The sequence below is a fragment of the Syngnathus floridae genome, chromosome 11 (assembly GCF_059516105.1).
Source record: "Syngnathus floridae isolate MCC-2025c chromosome 11, RoL_Sflo_1.0, whole genome shotgun sequence".
Taxonomy (NCBI): domain Eukaryota; kingdom Metazoa; phylum Chordata; class Actinopteri; order Syngnathiformes; family Syngnathidae; genus Syngnathus; species Syngnathus floridae.
Genome location: NC_142423.1, coordinates 15,519,612 through 15,535,929, shown reverse-complemented (window position 1 = coordinate 15,535,929; position 16,318 = coordinate 15,519,612). Strand labels below are relative to the sequence as shown.

The window sequence follows — 16,318 nt, the reverse complement described above, 5'->3', positions numbered from 1 at the left end:
CGATTGACCAGTATTTGTCAGTTGCAATATATTTAGCTAGAAGCAACCAAGAGGCTTCAAGTTGGCAGTGCTCAGGCTTTTCTAGCTCCAAGTGTTAGGCCAGCGAGTGTTCATTCGACTTTGTCAATCCCCTGTCAACGTGTAGCTCTGAGACATATTCTCTCGGACGCACAAGAGGCGGGCGGGCAGGCAGGCAGGCAGCCCCCCCCCCCCCCCCCCCCGCCATGCCACGCTTGTCTATGTCCCGATGCAGTCACCGGGAAATGGCTGCTACCAGCCTGTTCCGCCCCCAAACTCCCGACAAAAGTCTGTTTGGCTTCTCCATCATTCCTTTGACAGCCAAGGGACGACAGCTTGGCCAAAGCTCCCTTCGACAAGCGCAACACAGAGCTGATTTTAAAGCTTGATCAATCTTTTCCACTATGGATTACCAACTGAAATAAATCAAGTCAATAAAATGAAATAGCAAAAAAGGTTCAAAAGAAAAAGATGTACCTTTTTTTTTCCTCATATAATGCAATTGATAGAATGATGACGTTCACTTTTATTATGAATAACGAATTGATCACTTACACACGCTTATTTGAAATACAGTATAACATTCGACAATTACGTAAATGTAACAAATTAATCCATGTTACACGATCGATATACATATGATTTTTTTGTATTGATTTGAGTCCCACTTAAGGAACTAAGGCTTTAGGGGGGGAATGCTTACCTGAACTAGAACAAAGAATCGTTTCTTCCATCTTTTCCATACATTTTTGCCAATGGCCCATAAATACCTGTGTTAAGAAACAACACATTAGGAAATCAAATGATACGGAACACGATGAATGACATTTCCAACAGTGACATTTTGTGTGTGTGTGTGTATTTCTGAAAGGGCTCAAATCAAACCTTGCAAGTTTTCGTTTTCTTCCTGTAAAGGTAAAAGTGTTACTTTGATGTGAAAAAGCCCCACATAGCTAGCTCGGAGAACAAATGGACCGTAGTCTAGTATTCCACTAGGACACCATCTGGCTAAAATGGACAATTACAACCACGTCAAGGTTATTTTTCAAGCTACACAAGTTTGAGTTTCCGACAGGACACGCAAATTAGGAATGTTCTGAAAAAATAAAATAAGAAAGAAATAATAATAATATATATCATATAAATAGATGTAAATAAGCCATAAAATATAACAACAACAATAATAATGAGTTAAGGAGACTTGAGTGTGGGGGATTTTATTTTAAAAGAACATCCGAGGGTGAGGACCCCCATTCGCTAGCGCTGACAGGGTGACTGTGAGAAACTCTGTCACGCTTGCTTTAGTCTGCCTTTCCCTCTGGTCCTTCTCGAGGCTGTTTCTGTTTGTCGGTCTAAATAAACCAGCATCTGCGAGGTAACTCAAAAGAGGCTTGCATCTTTCAGTCAAGTCTGACAGCCTCATATTTATGTGACAGGAGAGTGGGAGAAGGGCAAACAGAAAGGCAGGCTCGGCAGTACTAAAGTACTGTACAGGACTCAATAAAGTGAGGAATTCTGTCATCGTGGGTTCTGAAAACACTTTCTTGTCATATCCACCGTTCTTCAAAATGAAACGATTCCGCTACGACAAGACTTCAATGAACAGGGGGAATGTCTATTTTTTTTTCAGCCTCGGAATTTCCGCATGCACGTAACAAACCGATAGACTATGCAACGAGGTTAAATGCCACACAACATAAGTGTTAAGCGAGATAGCGGCATTTTCAAATACTGCGATTCATCCACTTGGAGGCGCTATTCTCACATTTATCACTTCAATGCAGGGATGAGCGTTCACCAATTTCTGGGACACTTCTTTGGCCAAGGGATACCGATTCGATCTACATTTCTGAAATCTGTCCAAAATACCTTGACTAATAATTGCTACGGCAATAATCAAAGGTATTATCCATGGACGTGAAGGCACCGATCGTGTTAACGAATGCTCGTATTCATTTGTAGTTTTGTTTTTCCCATGTCACATTGGGGGCTCCCCACATACGTTGACATTTCCAATGACGCAACCGGAACGAGTCAAGTTCGGTAAGTGTGGCGATCGGACAAAAGCGCAGAGATACTCACCCGCAATGCTTCATGTTCTGAGGTTTATCCATGCGAATAGCCAATCGGATCTTCAGGTCACTGTCCGGGCATCCTTTAGAAACGGACATTTTGTGCATCTCGGACTGCTTGGGACTGTTAGGAGTCGGATGGAGCACAACCTGCGAGTAAGTGGTATGGCATGACATGAAAGGAGCCAGTAAAGGAGCTGAAAGCGGACAGTGTGAGAGAGTTCGGTTGCCTGCCGGCTGGACAATTTACCCTTCCGAGCTCCTTGTCCTCCAGGGCCAACACTCCGGTGCTTTCGGTGAAGAGCTTCACTTTGACAGCAGGTAAGGGCTGCGTCGTTGTGAAATCCCCCTGGGTGCCCCAACTAGAGACAGATGAATGAAGTGAGGATTTCAGATTCGTAGTTTTGCGCTTCGATTCACTGTCCAGACCAGGCAGGGCGTTTTGAGTCAAAACAAAAAAACGCGTTTGTGTCATTTCGCCACAAGGTGGCAGTACCACACCAATATTTCCATTCATTTCTAAACGGCTTGGCGTCAAGAGATAAAAGAAGAGGTCCAAAGTTGACTTGCGTGGGTTTCGATGCCTCAGCCTGGTCCGTCTGCAGTTTGTGCCCTCCCTCGACCTCCATGGTGCAGTACACGATTCTGTTTGGAGCCAAAGACTTAAGACCCTGCACCTCCATGATGACCACCTGCAGGACACAGCATCGCAATCCGAATAAGGAGCAAGAATTCTTGGAAAAAAACAACAACAACAACAACAACAACCCCTCTCATTCATCAATGAGCGTTCAGCGGCCTACCTACCTCCAAGGTAAACGACAGCACCACGTCTGATTTTGAAAGGTTGTTCTCATCCTCCTGCCCCATGTCCATGATTGATGTGTTGTGACCTCGTTTGAGTTTCTGCAGTTTAAATTCTCCACCTTTAGACACGGGCATGCTCTCCAGGTTGGCCATTAGCAGGTTGACCGACGAGCGCAGTTCTTCGATGAACATGGCCTCCATCTCCCTCGAGGCGAAGCGGGGGAATCTTCCGCCCAGCTAATTGAAACAGGACGATAACGTATCGATTTGCCGTTCACAATAATCCAATGACAGACGATTGAGCTTTCGACCAATCAAATACGTATCATCAGCGAGAAACGAATGCATTCACATTGACTTTGGCTGGCTAGGCGCTAGAATTCCACATTTGTCGTTGTTGTTGTTGTTGCCGTATGAGCCGTACATCCCTAACCCGCATCAACAATCACGATTTGGATAAGGCGGCTGTTGAACTTTCTTTGCTTACGCGAGTTATCTGATCTGCCATTTGTAATCGTCCGTCCAGCTCTCTTCTGATTTGGGCTGCCTGCTCATCTGGGTTGTCCAGCTGTGGAAGAATAAGTGTTGCAGTGGCATTTTAGAGACAACAATTGCTTGATAGTATCCATACAGGAAGTGGGTCAGTGTCAAAGTGGTGGTGAACTCGCTCGCACACACACACGGTGGACCTACGATCATTGCCGGCACAGCCACCGCCGCGTGAGGCCGACAAATTCATTCGTGCCGTTGCAAGGGTGGCTGCATCTCCATTCGGATTTGTTGAGTTAGCGTGGCAAAGCGAGGAAAAGAGGAAAGAGCGGCCGCCTCAGTGCACTGTACAGTCCCCATAGCAACCTCCGATAAAAGCCACCAGGAGTGTGAGCGTGCGCGTGAGCGTGCGCGCCTTTGGAATTGTTATGATAAAGCTACACCGCATCCCTAGTGGCGATATAAACATTCATTGAGGTTAAAGGCAAAAAGGTCTTTTTTTTACTCCCAAATGTCTTTTGTTCATCCAAATCCTTCAGTCTATTGTATCAGTAAGCAGGCATAATATCGAATAGCAGAAATATCGACTCTTTCCAGTTAGCTCATGATGGAAAATTGAGCGGTCGACCCATCGAACGGCTAGTTGGGTATTTGCTGTATTCTCCTCATTCACCGGCAACCCAGGTAATAGCGAACCCTCGAATGGGTGAATGCAGAGTGAATGCAGACTGACCTGGCAGGCATTGTATAGAAGTTGGTGCTCAAACTTCTTGATCCCTAAAATCTGTTGAAACATCTCATAGAGCTGGTCTTTGCTGAGGATCAGTTCCGAGGCAGCGCTGGCGGTCATTCTCTGTTGGTGTTTCCTGGGGTCCTCCTCCCCACGGTAAATGGTGTCAAACTTAGCGATCCATGAGCTGAGAACGGTCTCTTTGCTCAAGCCGTCGATTTCTGGCAAGCTGCGCACACGTTTCTCAATGTGCTTTTTAAAAACCTCACGAGAGTCGCTGGCTGAGCAGCCGCCGCTTTGTACCATTCGAGACACTCGGTCGCTTTTGAGGAACACCTGCGCTCAAAACAGATGAGACAGACAGACAGACAGCAGACAGACAGGCAGGCAGACAGGAGGAGAGATGCAACGTCGTGGCGCTTCAAAGAGACAGAAAGAGAACATGAGAGCACATCTCTCACACCCTCACCTCATAGTAGCTCTGGACGGCATTGATGAAGGCCTCATCAGCGACAATCTGTGTTTCTCCATTGAGGAAGGCCTGAAAACGCTCTTTGACTGTCTGCAGCTGCTGCTTATTGATCTAATACAAACATATAAATAAAAACACATGACGAGATATATATATATATGAAAGATAATCTATCATACCACAATGTGGTCATACAATCTAAATTGTGTGTTTTACTGCCTCATACTGAAACAGTATTGCTCCAAATGACCAATGCGACTCCCCCTTCATAGACACTGGCCAGTCGCCGTCCGGAGCCCTGGTAACTGTTGCCATGGCCACCACGCCACAAGAAGTAGGATGTGATTACGGCTTCCTTAATGGGGGTCAAAGTTCACGGCTGCAGGGGAACCGTCCATCTGTCTTCTACTCGTAATCCATAGAACTATTGTCAAAGTGACCTTCAGATACGTACGTACGTCACTTTGGCACTGATGTTTGACTTCTCCACTCGCGCTCGCAGACGTCATCCCATTGGCCGACAGATAGTATCGGTCGATCGAATAACGACGCCGTCGTCAATAATATGCCACGTCAAGGAATCCAAAGAGGAGCTCGTGACAGCTTTTCATTCTTTAAGATGCAAAAATGACATTGTGATCATTGCAAAATGAAACATGCATTTGGATGGTTCTGTCAACATTTTGAAGCGAGACAGAGGGACGGACGGACGGACGGATCTTCTTCTGTACTACTCTCAAACGTATTGTTTCACCATTTTAACACTCGGGTGCTTACAGTCGCTTTGTCATTTTGTTGCCTTGGCAAAGTTCCCCTGAGCCGCTCGCTCAGCAGCCATGAAGTATTTTCTAAAACTCGTGATCCACTCTAGTAGTGCATGTTAAGAGCCATCTGCTGGGTGGGTGTCAAAACTGTCAAAACCGCCACTCTAGAGACGTCTCAAGGCAGGGAAAACACGCCAAAGCGGCACCAAGGTTCGAGCGGTAACTTGTAAAAATAACCCACCACACCTGTGGACCGACCAAAAATATTGATTTGTGAGGGGTGGGGGGGGAGAAACTAAGGACTTTCTGTGACAGTCAACCAAACCCAAAAAATCATATGTAGTATGTGTTCAGCTCTGTTTTGGAGTGTGCCTTTGGTCAACGTATTCTGCTACGATGAGAGTTAACATTTAATTCTCAAATAATTGCTTGTTTTTCTTGCGGGCTTATCTTGACAGCCTTGCAGGTCCGTGTTTGATGTTACAATGTTCATCGAGATTGGGCCATTTGATACTGTGACAGGAAACACAAAAGTCTTTCTTTCCAGATGCCAGAGGAAACCCACGCAGGCACGGGGAGAACATGCAAACTCCACACAGGAAGGCCAAAGGCAGAACTGAACTGAGAGCAGACATGCTAACCAGTGGTAACCAGTGGCAACCAGTGGCAACCAGTGGTAACCAGTGGTAACCAGTGGTAACCAGTGCTGACCAGTGCTCACCAGTGCTAACCACTGTGCTAACCAGTGTGCCGCCCACACGCAGCAAACAGTCCGATATTTGGCTGTGCTGCCCATATGCAACAAAGTGTACTGGCCATATGCAGCAAACCAGCAGTCCAATCTTCCACTTCCTACTGGAAAGACTGGCCAAACTCAATGGCTTTGATTGTACAAGAAAATCATCTCCCTAATGCTGCCATTTGCTTCTTTGAAAACAAGATCGGACAGTGACTACACCTCGTATCACCTGCTGCTGCTGCTGCTGCTGCTGCTGCTATCTTTCTTTCAATAATTGCTCCAGCCAGCATGGAAGCTGCAACAGACATGGATGTGGTTTAATAATACATCACAGTGTGAAAGCAGTTCCAGATAACGTTGACTTTCTCTCTCCAAATGTTCTAACTGTTCGGAGGACATAAAGTACTGAAACAATAACTGGTCAAATAGTCATTTGTGAAATGTTTCCACTGACAAACATTCTTTAAGGCTTCACTAAAAGGCACACACAAATGACTTGTATTGAAGGTATTGACCGTGCAGTTTTCATTTTGACAATGAAAAAAGAAACCCATAAATCCACAATTGTACCTCCAATAGTAGCATTGTGTACCGCTCAAGAATGTACAGTGGCAAATTCTCCAGTAAAATGTGATTGCTTTCACCCTCCTCATTATGCTGGTGACATAACAACAAATGGCTGGGTAATCCCAGATTACACATGGGCAGACGAGCAGAGGATTGAAAGAGCCAGCGTTCATCAGGGAAAGAGCTGCTCTCTATAAACAAGGCCTCCATACGTCCACTAGCCCATATGTACTGTAAGCATGCAAATCTCCCACGCCCAAATCTTTCATCATACTAAACACATACTAAAAATGGAATACCTCAGTTCACACAGCATGACAAATGATGATGATGATAATAATAATAGGAACTTTTGCCGTCCATTTCCCATATTAGAAATGATCAAGCGTGGCTACGAGATCAGTGCCAGCTCCAGCTTTCCCATCGCTTATGAAGACTCTTTAAAAGCGTGCAGAGTTGAGATGCTAATTGTCCTGTGGTCTCATACAGTGATGAGGACGGATCAGTCTCAATAGATTTGATTGGTATGGTGACTCACCCACGGCCTATAATTATAGCACACTCATTGCCTTGCCTTGCCTTGCCTTGCCTTGCACAAGTGGATGTGTGAGAGGACGCTCAAGCATGTGTTGTATGTTCATATGTGCTCGTGGGTGCTTGAGTAAAAACACAGCAGGGCAACTGGCGAGCCTTTCATCATTACTAGCTTACATGCTGTCCTCATGAATTATGCAGACGCCACAAATTGTTACCACAGACGGAGGCACTTGTGATGGGAGTGTCACCCCCCCCAACCACCCCCCCACCCGTCTTTTTTCTCCTGAGATACAGAGAGCGGGCTCTCGAGGCACAGATCTCCAAAAAAAGCTGTCTCTTCCGCTCACACTGTTAAGTTACTGCTCCATTTTTTAATAGTTTCAATGACCTTATTAAACAATTATTTATAATATGAATTACTCTATTTTTTTTTTAAATCCATTGTTTTTGCATGATAAATATTGCTGTATTAATTCACATACGTATATAAGCCGCACTGGACTATAAACCGCAAGTGCTATAATGCTTAATTTCCATATATAAGAGAATATGTAGAAATCTTGCAATACCACAAAAATCATGAAAAATCCATAGATAAGCCGCGCTGGACTATTTGCCGCAGGGTTCAAAGTTTGTGCGAAAAGTAGTGGCTTATCGTCGGAAAAATACGCGACTAAACTAATGCTACTTGTAATGTGACCGGACAGGCATACGCGAGATGCAATATGGCCGTGTTGGCCCGCACGTCAAGTCCTTCAGTCGACACTCGACCTGGGTGACGGACCATTATACACACGGCAGAAAAAAACACCTCACACCCTCTTTTTTTACTTTCTCGTCCCTCGACCATCCCGTCAATGGGACAGAACATCCAACTCTGATACTGCAGACTTCAGAAAATGTTTGATCTGAATAGCCAAGGATGAAAAACCCAAATATATAATGGAGCCAATGTTGGGGGACCCCTGATTTAATGCTGCAAAACACCCCAAATAATGATGATTTTTTGGGGAACAGAAATAAGTAAAGTCCTTTCCAATTTAGAGCCACAATTTGTGTTCTTTTTTGGCCCTCAAGCAGTAGCACCCACTTCCCAGCTGACGGGAAAATGTGTTTTAGGAGGCGTCTGTCTGAGCTGAGTGTGAACTTCGAATCCAACCAAATGTCAAATGACTTTCATTCTTTGTCTACCTCAGCAAAACATGTCGTATAGGGCCTTGCAAAACGATGACAAATGTCTCTCGTCCACATTTGGTCCCAATCACAAATGTTCTTTTGGAAGTGGAATTGGACAGAGCAAGACAAAAGGGCACCTACTGCTCATGAAAAGTGCAAGAAAAATGAAAAGACACCAGTGTCTGCACTGACTGCAACGGATCTCACCTTCAGCTACTTCTCTCGATACATACAGAGCATAGGTGTCTAGTTTGAAAGTGTGGCTTCACCCTAACCCTAAACGACACGGGAAAATGGACGAGAATGTCGTCACCGAGCGCTCGTCGGTGAGCGCAAATCGATGACGGGGACGTTCATCAACAAATGACACCGGCGTCTGGCCCCAGACTGCTATTTCATGCTCACCAATGAGCGTTTGGCTTGCAAAGGTCCATTTGTGCAAGAATGGACTTTTTCTGCCTCGTCATGCTGGCTGCTCGATTCGAATGACACGGCCACTGCCTGCACTTGCTCCTCATTTGGAGTCCAACAACAACTAAGACGAAAGTAGTACGCAGGTAGTGTGTCTATGTCTACGATGAACTCAATCAATACGAAGCCATCTTCCAATCCATGTTCACAGCCCTGCCATGGAAAGAAAGGGGAGCCCGCCCGCGGAAGCAACAGTTGTCCGTAGCCGCAGGAAATGTGAGCGATGCCCACTGATTTGGGCTTGGTGCGCTCGCTTGGGCTTTTTCACCTGATCTTACCTTCTGCTGCCTTCTGGCCATGTCAGTGGGTTGCTTTGCGTTAAAGGGATATGCGATGCAGCGCATGACAAACACATAGAGCTGGAGTCTCTTTTTTCTCTCCTCTTCCTCCCTCTGCATCTTCTCGATATCCTCCTTCTCCTTGTCGCTTCCCACCGACGGACTGGGGCTGGAGGCTCGGCGGCCAGCGCTGCTCGCTCGGCCCCGTGGCTGGAGCCCCCCCGAGCCGCCGCCGCCGCCGCCGCCGCCACCGCCGTCGCTGTCTCGGCTCGGTGACGGCCGCCGCCGCCGCGCTCCTTGGATGCTTTTCGGGAGCGCCGCCACCTCTTTGCGCTCCACCTCCAGGGTCTCATCCCCTTCCTCCTCGCTGGAAGACGGATCCAACATGCTTCGACGGAGGCGACACTTGAACGCTCCAACGTTAGGCTACAACTCGAGGGAGGAAGTGAAGGAGGGAGGGAACGCACGGACGGGCGGACGGACGAGGGAACGAGGACGCTTCTCAGCTTCCAGGGAAAGAGAGAGGTGGCGGCCAATCCCCCCGAAGAGACAGACGATAAATGTTGCTTCCAAAAACAAATACAAAAAAACTACCGGATGCAGTTGACAGTCTTTTAGCTGTCAATCAAACGCACACGGGAGGGATGCAAGAGGAGAAACGACATTTGGGGGTGGGGTCGCATGAAGAGAAAGCAGGAGGATGCTGGAGGAGGGAGCAAAAGGAAAAGGAAAGGCTGGGCTTGGAGATGACCGCGGCTCGGCTCGGCAACTTGCTGCTCTGGGGTCAGTTTGAGCAGGCTTGGAGCTGCGCAACGGCCACCTGATGCTGCGACGGACGCACGCACGCACGCGAGTGCAGGAAGTCAGCTTGACAAGGCGCAGTGGTGCGTTTCAACGTGGACGTGCACGTCATCGAGAACGCGCACAGGCATTTTCAAATTCATTGACGTTATTTGTAAAATGACATACACGTTGGATATGTCACACACACACACACACACATATATATACAGCATTTCATAACGTATAACGTTATATATATATATACATTTGCCCAAACTGCTGGGCCCCACAATGAAAAAGGATGGAAAGAAGAATTCTGGATGACTTGAAGTCATTTAAAAGGCAACTAATGGCATGCTACGTGTACAAATGTTTTCGCATATTATTTGTTCCCTTCGTTGAAATGTCAACACTGCAAGATTTGCACGTCGTTCTATTTTCGCCCTCATCCAAATGTAACCAAACCGGTCGCAAACCACTCCAAGGAAATGATGGCAACGTGGGAATTCCCACCTCTAGTTCTATGGAGCCTGGCTCAGCTATCAAATCTGATTGTGAGATCAAACTTTTAAATAAACCATTGAACTACAGAGGGGCTCAAAACACAAATCAAACGAACAATTCCAGAACATGTTTTATTGTATGTATAATCAATTAGCAATACCATTTACATATTAAATAACACTATTGTAGAATGATTTCATATGGCGATTTAAAAAAAAAAAAAACAGAACACGAAAGAAATCCATCTTCATCTAAAAATCACAATTACTGCCTGATTTTACATGAAGGGTGGAAAGCGGAATATAATGATTACTGAATGCTGGGGGGAAAAACTAACTGCCTGTACTCAAACGTGCCTCGTGTTAAAAAGAAGTTTTGGACACATTTTCAGTAAATTGGATCTGCTTGCCATTCATGGCACAGAGGTTGATGTTACAACTGTGTACAATCTTCAATTCATTGACATTTTTTAGCTCTCATTCCCAACAGAAAGGCAATTACGAACGGATTCTCATTTGCAATGCTGAACAGGCTGTAGACAGCAGAAGAGTCAAGCAAAGGAATCATATTCTGGCTGCTTTTTTGTTTGTTTGTTTGTCTGAAACTTGTGAGAAAAGTCATTACAGAACGTATTTTCCACACATAAAATCAATCGATTGCCAATTTGTCAAAGATGATTCGGACATCCTGTTTTGGTGCGATGAAACACAGACGCGAATACAGATGTGGTGCAAAGGGGTTCAGGCCCCAATTCGGGGGAACCCCCCCCCACCCCAACAACAACTCAGTGCCAGAAATCTTTGGTCAAATCTTTCAACCGTCAAGGTACCACAGTTGCCTCTTAACTGATTTGTTTTGTCCTGTGTCTAAATGTGACTTAATTGCACACCATATCAATGGGCAAATTGTTTGCAATTCATTGACGTGTACACATTTTCAGCATACTATATTGCACAAATGATGTACGTACATCTACTCCTTTCGGAAATACTACACGGGGGGGGGGGGGCTCCTCGCTTTATGACCGAGTTCCTTTCAATTAGGTACATCATTTAGAATGCGATGGTTCTTCATGAAGCGACACTAATGCAGTTAAGTCATAAATAAAGTCAACATTTGTATGAAAACTGCAGCCAAAGGTATAAAGCCATCACATGGAAAAGAGTACAGCGGTAACCCAGCGTGCTGCCCAAAGAGGTCATTGCGGCATTTCTAACCTCCAAACATGAAGCGGTGAAAAGCAGCAGGTCAACTCAATCAAGAATAAGAAGGCTCCAAACAATGTATAGAAAAGAGAGAACTTTGATGAAGACTGCTTCTCTGTTTCTAGTCCATGCACTTAAGAAATGGGACAGACATCAAGGGACTTGCTTCAAAGCAATTCGTAGCATGTCAACTGTCTCCATCCGGAGGTCAGATGATAGAGGACACTGAGGATCACACCCTGTTTTGGTTTTCTTCAACCTGTTGCATAGAACTTGCTGAGTATATGTTCCCTTGCATATCATCCAGTGTCCTTGCAATAGCAAGCTTTTTCACTTGACCGATGAGACTTTGGGAAGGGGAAGTCAACTTCCATATTTGTTTTACAATAAATAATACGTGGCATTGTGAGAAAGATTGCATTTGTGGCTTAAGCAGCAAAACGCGCCCGCTTTTATCCATCTCAGGGGGTGGGCGGGCGGGCTGGCTGTTGGCGGTCGGGCGGGCGGCCGGCCGTTCGGCCTTTTTTTCCACTCGCTCGCTCGCCAGGTCTCAGGTCACAAGCAATCAGCTTCCGAAAAGTGATGAACCGTGATGGCTTGTGACCCGAGAGTGGCAACTGCGATGACGACAGCAAGTGGCAAAACACCCCCCCCCCCCGAGAGAGACAGGTGGACTTTGCTGCCTACTTCATAAGCCACAAAGGCAATATTAATCACAACGCTGTGTTTCCAATAGAATAGAAAAGAACATTTGGGAGTTAACTTGCCCTTTAAATTGTGCTTGCCTAGCCGAATGATTTCAATGAGATGGAAAAAGACATATGCCAAATAAGAGTATGTGAACTCTGACAACATAGTATGCATACTAAGAGGAGCTGATCATATCTGCACAGGTGAGCCATAAAGAGCTGTCACTCTTGTAAGACCACACCACCTTCTTACCACTTTGGGAGAATGCCATCGAAAAAAGAAGCAAGTACAAAGAAAAAGAAGCAAGAACGAGGAGGAGGTTATTGCAGTTGAACATGGTGCATTTAGCTTCTGAGGTGGGTTTGACCTCCTCCTTGGGCTCATTTCAAGCCAACGAGCGGTGTCAAACACAGCAAGAAGCAGACGGTTTAGCAGGGAACGACTTTGCGGAATGTCAAAACAATCAGCTTGCGTGAGCGTAGGCAGTAACATTGACATGACGTATATAGTGCAAAGGAGAAAGGAGCCACTTGCGTTCCTCATTCCCTGCTGATGCGGTGTCAAACTTCAAAACACAGCTGCAAACCCTTCAATTGCAGGACGAAAAAATAAATATCAAAAAATCCGTGTAAAAAAGTCATCCGTTTTTTATTCTTCTTATTCTTCTTATTTTAACCAAGTGTCTGGCAAAAAAGGCCTCAATAATGTCCAATAGTCGTCGTTACAAAATGAAACGTCTCCTCTCCTCCTTCGGGGGAGTGTCGGCTGTTTGGAGCCCCACGACATCCTCAGTCCCGCTCTCGCTCAAGTCTCTACTTTCTGCCTGGTCCCATTCATCAGACAAGGAGGACAAGGTCCGCTTCATGTCCAAAGGCCCAGAGCTGATCTCCTTGGTGTGGACAAGGCTGAGAAGGGCTTCATACAGGAACTGGTACTGATCCTGGTGAGCAGTTCACAATCATGCATAGCAAGAAAGGTATTTTCAGCAAAAAAAAAAAAAGAAAGAAAGAAAGATTGACTCAACTTCATGGTAACAACTCATCATTCAGTGCCATTCCAGACGTCAAAGATACAAAGTGGGTTGGCAGTTCAAAGGCGAAAGCCTCCACTTGAGTGCAAGTGCTAGCAAGCAAATGTAAACCAACCGTGAGCCTTTGAGGCTTTCCCACTTTTCGCTCGCTCTACTTGCATAGCGTCACAATGCAATGATGTGTCCACATTCAAACGGAGAAAAAAGGTTTTGTCCCCACACAGATGGAAGGCACGCTTCGAGGATGACTCATGCGCAACCTTGGCATCAATGTGTAGATCGATGATTGGAGGAGTCACCTCGTCACTCACCTAGTAGCTGAACGTTGGAGCAGACTCACCATGTGCGTGAAGACCCCCGGCCTCATGAGGTTGATCATCTTGGCCACTTGATAGACATCGACAAGCCCCTCACTCTCCAGTTGCTGAGACAGCGTGGTGAGGGCGCATAGCAAACCTGCAGATACTGCTCCAAACCTGACAACCACACACACCACACCACACCACATGAACTCTTTTACCATATACATACTTTCAGAAAGAACATGGAGGGCATGAACCTTTTTAAGGATATGGGATATTCTGTGGAGGAACATTTTTATCATAAGTGCGGCAGCCGAGACTGTCGTCAACCAAGATCTCTCCCTGTGGTTGCGTTGTGTTCTTTGCCATTGTTTTGACTCGCCCTGGCCGCCCACCGTCCTGACCTCACCCAGGCCCAGGGAATAAAGGCACCGGTGTGAGGCTCGCTGGAGAACAGCGGGTAGCCTTCGCCATGGTCTCGCCCTCCATTACTATCAGGAGACTTGCAATGCTAACAGCTCATGCATGGCTTCATAATGAGCACGCACGCACGCACGCACGCAGGCCGTTACGGGGAGCTGACAATGAACTGACACTTTGTGAGCTGACTGCGCCATCAAAATCGGATGAAGCATTCAATGAGTCCCTTCTCCTAAAGCTGCAAAATGCACTTCATTAGTTGTAATAAATATACATGAGTAGAGTGTTGTTTGAGAAGCCCACCCCCTGCTGTAGAGCAATTCAATACGTCCAATTGGGCACTTTGCACAAATCTCGGGTCGTCACTCACTTATGACGAAGACACGACTTTTTGTCGCTGAAGACGGCCACAATTTGTAGGGTGTCCTTTTTAACTGCTATCAAGAGTGCCCGACTACGGTACTGACATTTCTTCAAAACAACACCCGATGTCGATGTGGTGACAGAACGAAAAAGTATCAGACTGACTCATCGTGAACGACGGTCGGTCCGTCACGGACGGCGGCCTCTTCCTTGATGATGTGGAGAAGTTCAAAGGTTTTGCTGACGGGCATGTCGGGATTTGGCCATCTGGGGCAGCGAAAGTGACGCACCTCCAGTACGTAATCATCCTAGTCGGTAGACACAAAAGAGAAGGAAGGACAATGTGTTCATGAACTTTATGAGGCAAAGACGCTCGCGGACGCAACCTGCGTGGCTTCCAGGATGAAGTCGTGGATGCTGATCTGCTCTTCACTGGACAAGCGGAGTGAGCCGTGACTGATGAGGGTGACAGTGAAGGCTTCACAGTTCATGGGCTCATCCCGACTGGGCCAGTACACAAACTCGTCCTCCTCCTGAGGATGAAAATGACAATGTTTTTTTTTTTTTCCCCCATCATTCCTATTTTTTTCTCGTTATTACTTGATACTCCAAAAAAAGGAGCCGGTATGCCCTTAAATGGCCGAGGTTGACTTGGCCTTTACCCAATCAAGATGGGATATTTTACAACTAATCTAGTACAGAAAATCGACGGATTGATGGATGGACTTGCACTGCCCTCTACTGGTTGTATGGGTGAATTGGTCACAGAGGAGCGCTGAGTCGGGTGAAATTGAAATATAATTTTGTGATTATGCATTTTTCACAAATTAAATCTGATATAGTCCTTTATAGGGCATGGAACACTATCATTTCCTGTCTTTCTCCCTGACAGCCGACAAGTAAAATCATCATAATAAAGAGCGAGGGAGACCAACCACAAAGAGCAAGTACGCCAACTCCAGCATACTTACATGGATGTCTTTTTGGAATGTTGATTAATTTGCATTTCCCCCCCCCAAATTTTTTAGTTCCAAGGACAACATAAGTAACCAACGGGCTGGCTCTAGAAAATAAGTCGACTACAAGAAGAATGTTAATATTTAGGAATGTATATAAATTCATTCACCTTCTTCATGTGCCAAATATTCTATATTTTGTGTACAAACAAAATAGCAAAGGTCAATGGGAAAAAAATAAGTTTCTCAACAATAGGCAGACCAGTCGAACACACTGCTCAGTTATAGCAGTGTGTCCGGAATGCATCATACTACCTGTCCGTGGTTGATGGGCAGCATGACGATCATTTGTGCATTATGGTCCCAGATCATTCTCCAGAAGTCTTTTGTGGTGTGGGGCAGAGGATGTTGGGTAATGATGAATTCATTACTACGGTAGTAACTCTGCAGGAAGGAGGGCAAAAGAAATCAAATAATACAGAAATCAAATAATACATATACATATGTCAATAATACTGTTTTTTTTTCATGCAACAGACTTTTATTTTCTTCAATATAAAATATACTAGGGAAACATTTCTCACAAATATGTCACGTCTCGTCCCCAGCCGTTTTGCTATGTGTCTGTTGTCATGGTTTCTGTCTGCCCGTGTGCTCGCCCCTCCCCTCGCCTCGCCTCGCCTCGCCTCGCCTCGCCTCGCCTCGCCTCGCCTCGCCTCGCCTCGCCTCCTGTGTGCCCATGATGAGTGTGATCCTTCTCATCTTCCTCTTGTTACCTGTCGTGTATTTAAGTCCCGTCTGCCCCTTGTTGTCGTCGTAATGTCTTCGCGTCCTTTGCGCGGGCGGCCTTTGTGACCCGTCCGTCCCTGTCGGTCAGCGCTCTAGTTATTGTTTTGTTAAGTCACGTCGGTTTGCCGAGTTGGTCTTTTGAGTTCCTCCGATAAA

The 16,318-nt window shown here is 45.9% G+C and overlaps 2 protein-coding genes across 17 annotated transcripts in view; both read right to left on the bottom strand.

Annotated features, from left to right (window-relative positions):
• Positions 1-9,942, bottom strand: part of cadpsa (Ca2+-dependent activator protein for secretion a) — a 41,131-nt gene extending 31,189 nt beyond the window's left edge. For 3 of the 11 annotated variants that reach the window (XM_088389725.1, XM_088389732.1, XM_088389727.1), the window contains exons 1-9: positions 9,121-9,938; positions 4,586-4,699; positions 4,120-4,452; positions 3,385-3,465; positions 2,898-3,134; positions 2,661-2,782; positions 2,341-2,452; positions 2,101-2,240; positions 722-788 (exon numbers count right to left, since the gene is read on the bottom strand). In XM_088389725.1, the coding sequence (XP_088245851.1) occupies positions 722-788; positions 2,101-2,240; positions 2,341-2,452; positions 2,661-2,782; positions 2,898-3,134; positions 3,385-3,465; positions 4,120-4,452; positions 4,586-4,699; positions 9,121-9,507 (1,593 nt within the window). In that variant the 5' untranslated portion in view covers positions 9,508-9,938. Of the gene's footprint in view, positions 1-721; positions 789-2,100; positions 2,241-2,340; positions 2,453-2,660; positions 2,783-2,897; positions 3,135-3,384; positions 3,466-4,119; positions 4,453-4,585; positions 4,700-9,120 lie in introns of all 11 variants that reach the window. The other 8 variants (XM_088389722.1, XM_088389724.1, XM_088389729.1 and 5 more) reach the window with 6 other exon arrangements.
• Positions 9,943-10,524: 582 nt separating this feature from the next.
• Positions 10,525-16,318, bottom strand: part of LOC148391423 (receptor-type tyrosine-protein phosphatase gamma-like) — a 71,324-nt gene continuing 65,530 nt past the window's right edge. For all 6 annotated transcript variants that reach the window (XM_088389737.1, XM_088389736.1, XM_088389739.1 and 3 more), the window contains 5 exons: positions 15,689-15,817; positions 14,804-14,950; positions 14,583-14,725; positions 13,673-13,808; positions 10,525-13,242 (listed from right to left, as the gene is read on the bottom strand). In XM_088389737.1, coding sequence (XP_088245863.1) covers positions 13,024-13,242; positions 13,673-13,808; positions 14,583-14,725; positions 14,804-14,950; positions 15,689-15,817 — 774 coding nt within the window. In that variant the 3' untranslated portion in view covers positions 10,525-13,023. The remainder of the gene's footprint in view (positions 13,243-13,672; positions 13,809-14,582; positions 14,726-14,803; positions 14,951-15,688; positions 15,818-16,318) is intronic.